This window comes from Cavia porcellus, unplaced genomic scaffold (assembly GCF_034190915.1).
Source record: "Cavia porcellus strain 051 isolate PalLab524CR breed Dunkin Hartley unplaced genomic scaffold, mCavPor4.1 scaffold_28, whole genome shotgun sequence".
In the NCBI taxonomy this organism is placed as follows: Eukaryota; Metazoa; Chordata; class Mammalia; order Rodentia; family Caviidae; genus Cavia; species Cavia porcellus.
The window spans coordinates 14,415,904-14,428,263 of NW_026947511.1; the positions used below are offsets into that span (position 1 = coordinate 14,415,904).

General features: G+C 32.1%; 1 protein-coding gene across 3 annotated transcripts in view; it reads right to left on the minus strand.

Moving 5' to 3' along the window:
• Pcdh15 (protocadherin related 15) overlaps nt 1-12,360 on the minus strand; it is a 1,472,709-nt gene that overhangs the window by 26,114 nt on the left and 1,434,235 nt on the right. For all 3 annotated transcript variants that reach the window (XM_063239515.1, XM_063239513.1, XM_063239514.1), the window contains one exon: nt 3,301-3,477. In XM_063239515.1, coding sequence (XP_063095585.1) covers nt 3,301-3,477 — 177 coding nt within the window. The remainder of the gene's footprint in view (nt 1-3,300; nt 3,478-12,360) is intronic.

Consider the following 12,360-nt stretch of genomic DNA (forward strand, 5'->3'; position numbering starts at 1 on the left):
AAGAACTGGTGAATAGGTTCCTCCCCGTGAATCTTTAAATTTTAAAAGAAAGCAAAAACAATTGCCAAACTAGGGGTGCAATTTAGCCCAGTGGCATAAATGTCTGCCTGGTAAGCATGAGCTCCTGAGTTTGATTCCTGGTACAAAACAAACAAACAGAAAGCAATAAACCAAGGAATGGGGAAAAAAGAACATCCAAAAAACTATGAGAAGAGTTAAGATTATAATTGGAATCCTGGTTAAAAAATTTTTATAAAATGGTAGAACACAAAAATATTGAAGATATTCAATTTTCCCAGAAAAAAAAATTATTTGCTAAGAAGACTTCCTTTCTCTAAGTAGAAGCTCGTGGAATTCTTGTTGAAAATCAGCTGGATGTAAATGTGTGGGTTTACTTTTGTTTCCATATTTTGTTCCATTGCTCTGTTAAGCAAACATGCTGTTTTGGTTACCAGTTGCTTTCAGAACAGTGAATTTTAATTCAAGCTGAGTGATACGTCCAGCTTTACTCATTTTGCTTACGGTTGCTTTGGTTATCTGCATGTTTTGTGGCTTCATACTAATTTTAGGATTTTTTTTTCTATTAATGTGAAGAATGTTGTTGCTATTTTTATAGATTACACTCCAGATGAAGATTGTGTAGGATAATAATGATATATTAACAATATCAATGCTATTTTTAAAGATAATTTTAAAATGTGTTCAGAACAAACAAATACATAGAGACAGAAAATAATTAAGTGGCTGCTTGATACAAGGGTGGGCGTCCAGGAAAACAGGAAATAACTACAAATAGATATGAATTTCTTTTTTATGTGATAAAAATGTTCTAAAATTGATTGTGGAGGTGGCTCTACAACTTGGTGAATTTTCTAAGGAACACTGTGTTATACACTTTAAATGAATGGATTGTAAACACATGAATAACATATAAGTAAAGGTGTTTAAAATGTTTAGAGATAATGTCTGAGAACTTCCTGGTAGGAAAAACAAATAAATGAACAAAAATGTGAATTCCTTGAGCTTAGATGATCAAAAGGAGATAAAAACAAGAATAAGAATGTGCATTTATTGAAGAAAATTAAGCATATCACATATCCAAATCTAAGAAAATTCAAAATAGCACCAAGTGTGCCCCCTAAAAAGTAAATTATCAATATGTCGATGAACCTCATTCTAAACCAGGTAATGTGGGACATACCTATAATCCCAGCACTCTGGGAGACTGAGCAACAGTATCACAAATTGGAATCCAGCCTGGTTAAAAAAGTGGCTTAGGCAGACTCTCTTTCAAAGATTTTATTACAGAAAAGTTGGGATGTAGCTCAGTACGAAAGCCCTGGATTGAATCTACAGGTCCAGATATTGAACGAATGAATGAATTACATATATATCGGTCTTTGCCAGGGCTTTACAAGTTATTTCATGTATTTAAAATCATTTTTAAAAATCTAAAGGAACTTCCTAGAGTAATTATGATTGTTTCTTCTAATTTTTCTGGCCTAAAGGATTCCAACATCTTCGCAATGTTAGATTTCAGGATAAGGAAATACTGAGATAATAATCCTGTTTCCACGGGTCCAGAAATTATGCAACAACCAAAATATTCTGATATACACGTTTAATGTTAAAAACTAAACTTTACATAACTTTTATTGCTGCAGAATACTTGAAAATGTCTGTGTATCTTCAGTCTTGGAATATACGTTACAAATTATAAATCACAGAATATATATAGTATATTTATATTTAAATTCTTGAAACAATTTAAGGCTTTAAATTATATCAGTATTTCTCAGCTAGTGTTTCAAAGTGAAAACTGCTAAGGCAAAATCTTAATAATTTATGACTACTCTCATTTTTCTCAATATGAACTTTTTTAATCAACATTTTCTTTTGGTTGATTCCCACATATGTGAATACCAAAATATTTTCCAACACATTTTAAATTTTAATCAACACCATTTTCTCTTGCAAGCTGGTGAACTATCCAAAAAATGTATGTTTTTATATTTAGGCAAAATATTCTAAACTCAATCTGTTATCAAACTTAAAAAATTATGTGAAAAACAATCTTGGAAGTCATTTTAACAGAGAAGAAAAGTGTAAATAATAGTAATAAAACATATGAATTACTTTTTAAGTCTAGTCCTACATACATTTTTTGAAATTAATATGATTTATATAAAATTGGCTTGATGTATCAAATGCTATTTCATTTGGATGGTGATTCTTGACTCTCAGTGTTTCCACATATTGATTATATACTGTGTTGCATATGCCCCAAAAACTACACAAATAAACTGATAAATAATATATTTAGTGACTATGTCTCTTTTAAAACTATATTGTTATTAAATCACTATGTCATTGTTGAACACATGTAAAATTAATCTAAATTCAGAATTTACAGTTTCTGTTACAAAATGAATAAATACATAATTAGGAAATTTATGAATACACATATATCAATATAGTATATATGTAAATTTGAGCATGACAATATTTATATGGCATTTAGTATGTAGGCAGAGAAAAAATAAATTCTGAAATTATGAATTTTAATACATGTGCATATATATACCTATTTACATATCTGTAATTTTCAAACATGAATACTTAAAAATAGAATTATTTTTCAAGTATCTGATGGACACTAGCAGTCTCTACAAAAAGTAAAAATTTAATATATTAATTTTTTAAATCTGAACTAGAATAACACAATGAATAATATTATTTTAAGATTTTCCACTTTTGTTTTTTAGAATTTACACCTCAAATATTTAAGTTCACAAAGGATGAAATACTGAAGTGTAGAGACTGAAAGGAAGTGATTACTTTCTGTCCTTCACTCTCAAGGGAAGGGGAAAATCAGATACTATGTTAGCTAGTTCAACAGAACTATACAAAAGCTGCGCTGCCTCTTAATATTATAGCTTACTATAATTATTGCAGGTAAACGACCACTTTCAGAGTCTGTATTTCCGCTCAAATGGCCAGAACCCTGGAGCAAGAATGATGAAATAGTATGAAATCACCTCAAAGAGCTCCTCCTTGCTCACAAACCTGAGACCCTCTGCTGCCTAAAGAACAGACCCCCTTCTTGAAGTCACGCTGATCTATGCTTACACCTGAAAATAAGTATGAGGGCCATGAGTTTTGTCTCTGGTTTATTGCTTATACTTCGTCTTACCATATTGGGGTGCTTTACACTTTATTTACACTCAAAGATTTGTACTGGAATTACTTATACGTTTTATTGTAATTGAAGAGCTGCTGCAGGTAACAAAAAGTACTTACTTAAAAAGTTCATTTCTGTCAATAGCTCTGTTGGTTTGGGGATCAATTGCATAGACAGTCAGGTCACATTTGGTGTAGTCCTCTAGAGAAAAAGCATCACCATGCCTTCGAGCACCAATAGACTCCACTACCACCTTGGCACCAGGGATTTGCTCCTGAACATAGCGATCCAAGATCCTATAAATCGAAGAAAGTACAAACATGACTTTCTGATAGGCTTACTGTGAAAAAAAAAATCACTCTGAACTTGAAATAAAGTTTAGAAATGAAAAAAATTTGACAGCCAGGTTTTTGCTGTTTACTGAACATGAACCTAAGAAAAGAAATCTCTCTCTCTCTCTTAAACATTTAGATTCCAATAATTCTGGAAACCACACAAGATAAAAAGAGGTCATCAACTATGTTCTATTTAAATCCAGAAATTTTGAATTTATATCATTTGAACTTTGATGTGGCTCGTGGGAAATGCCAAATATGTTGCACAAAATAAACTATCTACACTTAAAAAGAATCATGAGTCCTTACACTATTGACTTTGCATGGTGGAAGTCAAAAATTACACCTCCCACCAGGAACTGTAATATCAGGCACATACCTACATGCTGTGATCAGAATTAGGATACCTTCTTTACAAAGGATATATAGATCGTTAATGTATTTGTTTGTTTTTTTTTTGTCTTTTTCATTTTTATCGGTACCAGGGATCGAACTCACAACTGCCTGCTTGCAAGGCAGGCGCTTATGCTGCTGAGCTAAATCCCCAGCCCCCTGAGCTAAATCCCCAGCCCCTGATCGTTAATGTATTGTAACAGTAAGTGAATGTGTATATATGTCACAAAGGTAAGTTTATATTGTTAATAAGTATATCACACGCAAACCACAGAACATATTTAGATGAATATGAATAACTAAAAGATATACTATCTTATACAAAGTATGTCTATTTGATACCATAGAGAAATATTAAAAGGTAATTTCTGGAAAGCATATTTTTTCTAATTACATTATTTGATTTTAATTGAAAATATGAATTATTACCAGATAAATATTTGTTATTTAAATTTCTACAGCTTCCTTAGGGTCCTTTTCCTTATTAAAATAGAAAATATATTATTTATAAGTATTTAAATGCAAGGTAATAAATATGAATTTATAATTCTACAAGGCTGTGTAACAAATATGTCAAAATTATCTTTAGCTTTGATACTCCTTTTGGTGTCCATCTAGTTTTTTTCTAAGGAACAACATATTCTAAATTCTGTTAATACAACTGAAAGTAAATTTGCTTTAGATTTAAATTGACACACTTTCTTCTCTGTTAAAATATTTTCAAGTATTTGTTTGGCTGGCCTTTATTACAAAACCAATCAAGATAATAAATTTGGAGGAGATGCCAGAGGACAGCACCAGTGATAATGAAATATTTTGTCCATTTGCTTTTGAAGTTTTGTGGACCAGAAGAGTTAACGGGTTCTTACTGAAGTGATGTCTATTATTTTCCTTTACTATCATAATGCCATAATCATTACTCTCTTCATGTTACAGTCCTTTTTTTCTGATGAGATATTTGCAGAAAAATAAAGTTTCAGAAAACAAGAAAGTTGAGTAAATTCACTTTGCAAAATTCATGGACATAATGGGATACATAGACTCATGTAACATTATTCAACTCATGCTTTATGATGCTTTTTCTGAAAGACTTATTCTCACTTATAAAAATAAGAAAAATAAGAAATAATACTCATGATAGTTCATTTGTACAAAAATTAACCACAGAGCATCAAGAGCACAGGGTTTTGATTTTGGTCTTCAAAGTTTTTACTCATCTGTTACATAAACTTAAGTAATTATATTCTTAAATTCTTAGTTTCCTTAAATATAAAATTAAAAAAATAATTTCTTATATGCAGTCATGTGCACATGAAGTGAGTTAATGCTTTATACAATTCTTCTTACAGGTTTCACTGGATAATGAGTTCCTAAGACATGATTGATTGTTAATATTAATAGGAATTTTGCTTAAATGTTTGGAGTAGCAATCTCCTTTCTTGACCGTACTTCAAAATATTTAATTTGTGGAATTATTAAAAAACATTTGTTACTAATACTATTAATGTACAAATCAAAAACAAATGTTAGCACATAATTAAATACATAGAAAAAGGCAGCTTTTTCTACAACAATGCATGGGGGCATTATTTCCTATTTCCTAAAGAAAACTATCATAAGTGAGCAAAATAGAAAAACTGCCTGCTATTCCACAGTGGAGACACATATCTACTGAGTCTATCTTTACTTGTATTTCAGGTCAAAACTAAACTGCAGCACCATAAATGAATAAAACATTAGTTGTGGAGAAAAAAACATAACTGTACTAATTCCTTCATATAGCAGAGAATCATAAATTAATTCATTTCAAAAAATCAAAACACCTAAAAGATGCAACAATGTCTTCTCCTGCAATATTTTGTTCACAAAGTCTCAGAGATCCTTTTAGGATGAAGTATATTTTGAAGACACTATATTTGAAATTTTCCTGCCTTTTTCTAAATAAAATATAAAAATAAGTTTTATACTTTTTAATTGAGAGTTCATTTTAAGAAACTTTCTTTCCAACTATTAACTGTATGTATATACTAAGTATTTTTATGTCTATATTCATTAAATATTTTATGTATATTTATTTCAGTATATATGTACATTTTATACATATATGTGAATATAGAGATACAGATACAAAGTGTGTATGAGGGTGTAAATATATTGACCTAATAAAATATTTATATAATAACAAACCTATAAGAGATGTTTATGATGATATGAGTTTAGTATTTTTCTTTATATATTATTTTGCTTATTTTATAGTAGGCATGCTAAAAATAATCAAATTTTAAAATATAGATCTTTAACTGCACTTCATCTCCTTTAAATTCTTCAGGGAAAAGCTTACATTTAAGTCTACATTTTCAGTTTAAAAGTATGAAAAATTAAATTGAATGGAGAGTTTAATAAAATTACATACAGAAAAACTCAACTAAGTGGCAATATTTTCATTCACTTATTTTTTTAAATTTTATTTTTAAATTATTTTAAAATAGAATAAAACAAAAGAGAACAAAACAAAACAAATCAGAACAGAACAATGTAAGCCACAGGGCATTTCACAACAAGACAACTGGGTATTAACAGTAGCTACCATAATGTCTCTTTCTTTGAAATAGCTGAGCATACCTTCACACACAATAATATCAAACATAATAGAATAGTATACCACCATTCATGGGAATGAAAGTATTACAAGACATTCAAAACCAAAAAACAGAAAATGAAAAATCGCTTCTATAATATCTCATTTTCCATAAAATTTTGTTTATACTATCACATATATTAAAATCCAATAAGACACCACATGATTGAACCAATGGAAACAGAAGAACAAAATCATGGTAGGACTTCAAAGCAAGATGATATTAAATCATCAATGGCTGCTATAATGTCGTTTTTCTTCAAAAAAAAAAAGCTGTTCATTTATTCTTTAACATGTACTTTCTACATGCCTCTCAGGAGTCTAACACTGATATACAACATAATAAGTATCGGAGAATGAAACAGAAACTTCTAACACCAAAGAATCTATAATTGGTGAGACAAAAAATAATTAAACAGTAGATTTAGTGAAAGTGTTCTGGAAAAGCATTGCTGAAAAATTAATAATTGATCAAAGGGGATAATTAGTAAGGTGGATGTTCTGCAAAAGAATAGGAAAAGGGAATTGCTAAGTTCTTGTACACATAATCTGATGTCATATTACATAAATAGAGCAAAAAAGCTACAAAAGGAAAGAGGAAAATTACGACTTGTAAGGACACTTTATTCTGTGCAAAATAAAAATTCACTGCCAGGTTTAAAATACTGAAGCAATAAAAACAGTTTTACCTTCTAAAGATGTTTACTTGCTAGTATGTTGAGAACAGGACAAGGGACTGAACTTAATAAGATAAGCTAGTTTGTAAATCCTTTAAGTATATATGGAATTGTTTAATAGCCTACTTGATAATTTAAGGTAAGAAAACAGATCTTGAGCCCTACTAGCCATATATGAACCAAATAATCAAATTATTTTGTCTACATCATTATTATTCCTGATTAAATATGTACTTATAGGTAAGAGGAATAAATCTTGCAAACCAAAGGAGACAATACTTAATTGAACAAATACTTACATAAAAAAGGTTAAAGTAGATTTATGCTACTTTTTGTATCTTTTCATTCTATTTTTTTTTTTGTTCCTTTTAAGGTTAATTTGTATACAATATTTTTCATGTAACAAAATATAAAAGCAAGACTAAGCCTTACAGATAAACTTTCTTTTTTATTTTCCTTGAAATGTATATCCAGAAACAGATGACTTTTAGGAGAGTGCAAATCCGTTGAGCTCAGCTTCATTCTCTCTATTGCCTTGTGTGTTGAATATTGAACACAGATCCCTGTACATTGTCCCAGGCTCCTTGACTGTTCCAAAACATTTTGTATTTAAGTGTATTGTTTGGTACTTAAGAAAACTTTTCATGTGGCAGTGCCACATAAAAGGTGGTATAAAAGCTGACCTGGTATTAAAAAGGGCTGATACCCCAAGAAAATTGGAAGTTAAGCATGACCACTTAGTACATTAAATATTTTTTAAGATATTTGTAGAAAAGTGCCTTCTAATGCACACAGTAATAAGAATAGGAAGGAGGAGAGAAAGGAGGAAGAAAGGCAAAGAGAGAGAAGACAGGAAAAGGGAAGAGTACGAGAATGTAATATCCTGTGGGGGAAATACAACTCTTTGGAGTTTTCCACTGTGGCCTGCAGAGGCCTGTTTTTAGAAGGTGTTCATCCTATATGACTTTGACATTGACCTGAGCCCTACAGGTCAACCCTCTTTGGCCCAAAACACATGCAATTTCAATAAAAGGTTTCTTGTATTGTTCATTCACTGATCCTTTATTTCCCTAATTTTATTTATTTAGTTAGATTCATTTATTTATGCTGGAGACAAGGCCTCATGTACACTAGGAAAGTGCTCTTCCATTGACATATATACCAGCCATGATCATCTTACTTCCCTGCACCTGGTCCTTATTAGTCTTGCTTATGCTTCCCAAAAAGAAATGCTTTTTTGGTACTAATCTTTGAAAGACTTGCTGATTCCTTGGGTAGAGTATTATCTCTATTACCAAAGGCTCCTTGTGTTAGTGTATTATTTGTCTCTGCTTTTACCTTACCTCTGAATAACGTATGGTTTCTCTCAAACCATATGTTATGGTTTGTCTTCACCTGATACATGATATAGATAAACAGCTAAAAAATTACATCTTTGTGCTCCTATTTATTCTTACAAAATGAATCCATGTATCAAATAGCAAAGTGATATGCAAAGGAATTTTACCAATCTATAAATGAAACATAGTAATATGCATCCTTCCTCATGCTGCTGCTACAGTGTTACGGACTTAATGTTTGTGTCCCTTCAAAAGTAATATGGTCTGGCCCTGACACCCAGGGAGCTGAGTATGTGCTCCCCCAAGAAATATATAAGGTTGAAAAGATGATAAGGGTGGAATCCTGAGAAGCAACAAAGAACCCACTTTCTCACTCCAGAAACCAAGATCAGGACACAATAAGAAACCATCTCCTTTCATCCCAAGATGAGAGAGCCCACCAGACACAATCTCCAGCTGGCACCTGATCTCCAGCTGGCACCTGACCACTTCCACAGATCTCTAGAACTGTGAAAAAATAATTCTCTGCAACTAAAACTACCTAGTCTGTAATTTTGTTAGGTCAACCCAAGCTTACTAAGATGCAGTATGAAATGGTCCAGAGGCACTAAAATGTTCAATTTGTCACTTTTCTGTCACTTAGTATGTGTGGACTCTAGTCAGCACTACTAAATTATAATTTAAAAATAGTTAAGAGAATTGCAGAATGATAACTTCTAAATCTTTTCTTTATCTGCCACAAAAATGGCAGTAAACAAGAGCTAACCAACTGAAGATTTTTTTCTTCCCAAATTTGGTGATGAATGCCCTCTGGTATATTCTCGCTTCTTGGCAAATGGAGGCCAGAGTGCTGCTTCAATCAGTTGCTCAATCATGGGTAGATATAAAATTCTATCTATAACCCAGAAATTGTACTTATTCCTCCTAAAAGCCACAAAAAATGCCATTTTTTTCTAACCAGCATGTATATTCCTTCCCTGAAAACTTTTTGATGTGTGTTTGATAAATTAATCTTAATCCCACACTCACATCTAACAGAACTTTAATCAGGGGTCTCGGCCTGACCTTGCCACTTACCCAGAAAGATGGCATGCGATCCCAACCAGGCCAGTCTTTCAAATTTAGTTCTTGAGTCAAAGATAAAAAAGAATAAAATGTTTGGAGTTTATGCATGCAAGGCAGAGCAATGTTGCTAGACTGATACTGTGCATAAAACAATGTATACACTTCTTGTTTTTAGGTTTTTATAGCTGCCCTTTCTATTACCCCTAATCCACACTGTCTTCCATTCTGTTATTAGTGCCACCTTCCAGCACTCTTTCAACAGATTTCTCTTTGCTGACCTGAGATTCAGTCGATTTCTGGGACATTTATCTAATTGTATGCATGTTTTCATTTAGAAGTGCAGGAGTACTAAAGCACTAGCCATTTTTCTAAGTGTTTTGTGGCAACAACATTTGTATAGCTGTGCCCTCCACTAGACAAATAAGTTTTTAATTCTATTAATCTTATATTTTTCATGCTGCTTAAAGTAGCATTGATTACTACAGAATGATATAGAAATCTGTAGTCTGCAAATTCAAATTAGTCATTTAAGCTTCCCATGAATAGAACTGCAAATTTAGAAGCAACCATTAAGTGTCCATTAAGTGGCTAAATGGACAGATAAACTATGGCATTTCCTGTCAGTGGGATACTATACATTATTAAGAACAACTACATGTTATATAAATATTTATTATATTGAATTGCTCAGGGGTAAAAATTTGAGTAGTTCTTGGGGATTGGTTAGAGGAGAGATGAACAGCAAAAGCACAAAGCAGTGAAAATATTTTGTATGATAGTATCATGATTATATTTCAATAAATAGTGTTTAAATCCATATACTGGTAATGGTAAGCATGAACCCTGAAATAAATTATGAACTGTGAGTGTATGGGTATGTCAACACAGGTTCACCTGTCACCAGTGCCTCCTGTAGTACAAGATATTGATAAAGTAGGATGAGATTAAGTGTATGTGGATGCAGGAGAGTGCATGGAAAATTTCTATATTTTTATCCTCATTTTATTTTGAATCTCAAATTGCTTTTTAAAAGTTTTAAAGTTTTTATAAATCTAGTAAAAGTTACAATAGAAGTAATAAAAGGGAAAGAAATTGCTCAAAGAGAAGTTTGATTGTTTAATCAATTTTAAAAGTCTGTATCTAATAGCCTGAGCAATTAATTTGAGGATAACAATATGCAACATAACAACCCCTGTTAAATTCTATCATCTTGTTTTAAATCTTACATTGCCATTATTTTTGCTATTGCTACCATTTTGCTTTTGTTGTTTTTTAATTGTTTGTTTACTGATTTTTTCTACTTTGTTCTCTTTAAAAAGAATAAAAATTCCAAACAAATAAATACATTTAATAAAAGTGACAGTTACATTTCAAAAGTATAAAAATGTTCAAAGTCAGAACAAGATTAAATGGAAAACTATACATAATAAAATGATTTAGAAAATGAGTGCTTTGAAATTGGTGAAAAGAATATTTATCATTAGATATATAATCTGGATAGGATTTTTTGAGGATGAGGAAGCTTTATATTAAACAATGGGTACAGCACATTTAACAAAAAGAATTTCGGGCTGGGGATTTAGCTTAGCGGCATAAGCCCCTGCCTTGCAAGCAGGCAGTCGTGAGTTCGATTCCTGGTACCGATAAAAAGGAAAAAGACAAAAAAAAAAAAATAAAATAAAATAAAATAAAATAAATAAAAAAACAAAAAGAATTTCACTTTAGAAAGAACATGCTGGAGGCAGCAGAGTATAAAATGTGTTTGAAATTATGAAAAATAAATAAACTAAGTCAAAAGTGGGACACCGACATTCACTCACTCATCAAGCACACGCATATATTTACTGCCCACAGAATTAAGTAGTACCTTATGCAATGAACAACAAAAAAAAAATATTCTGAATTCATTATGTTTTTATAAACACTGCAAGACTGATTGACGACAGTAAACATCGGGAACCATTGCTTACCCTAAGCAGGGTGCACAGGAGAGGATGTTTCTCTTAATTTTACTGTTTTCCATTTATGAATAGAAATGCGGAGGCTATGTGGTATGGGAGAAGGGAGAAGGAGGAAAAAACAGGAGAGGAAGGGGGAGGGGAAGGATGCAGGGAGGAAGACAGAGACACAGAGATAACTCCGAGCCTTTGAACTGTATCTACAGCCCCACCCTTTTTATTTTTGACTTTATGATAGAGTCTCACTATTATAGATATATGTTAGATAGAAATATTATAGGTAGTCAGACAGGGCGAGGCCCTCGAAAGAGTCAGTACAGAGGATGGAACATATTACAACTGTGGCTGGCAGTGGATCTGTTGGAGGCCAGGCCTCAAGACAAAAATGGAAGGACCGGGCCTGTTTGTCTCCCTGAGGGATAAGTGATATACTATCACTGCTATTTCCTGGCCCACTTAGGCCTAGGTAGATTATAAGTCACCCCCAGTAGGTGACCTGGACCTCGTGATGCATTTCTTCCTAGGAAGGCCTTGCTCTTTCCATGTATACTAGATACATGACCTACTTTCTCATTGGATTTATGTTACCGAGACGGCTACACTTACAATCTTATTGCTTGATCACAGTTTTGTCCCGTGTTGTACCCACCTTGCAATTCTACTCTATGAAACTTCTTTCAAAAAGTAGGCTCATGGGCAACCCACTTTCAAATCCCCCCTAACTCTCAGGAGCTAGTTATCTCTCTCAATAAATATTTCTTAATCTTGACCTC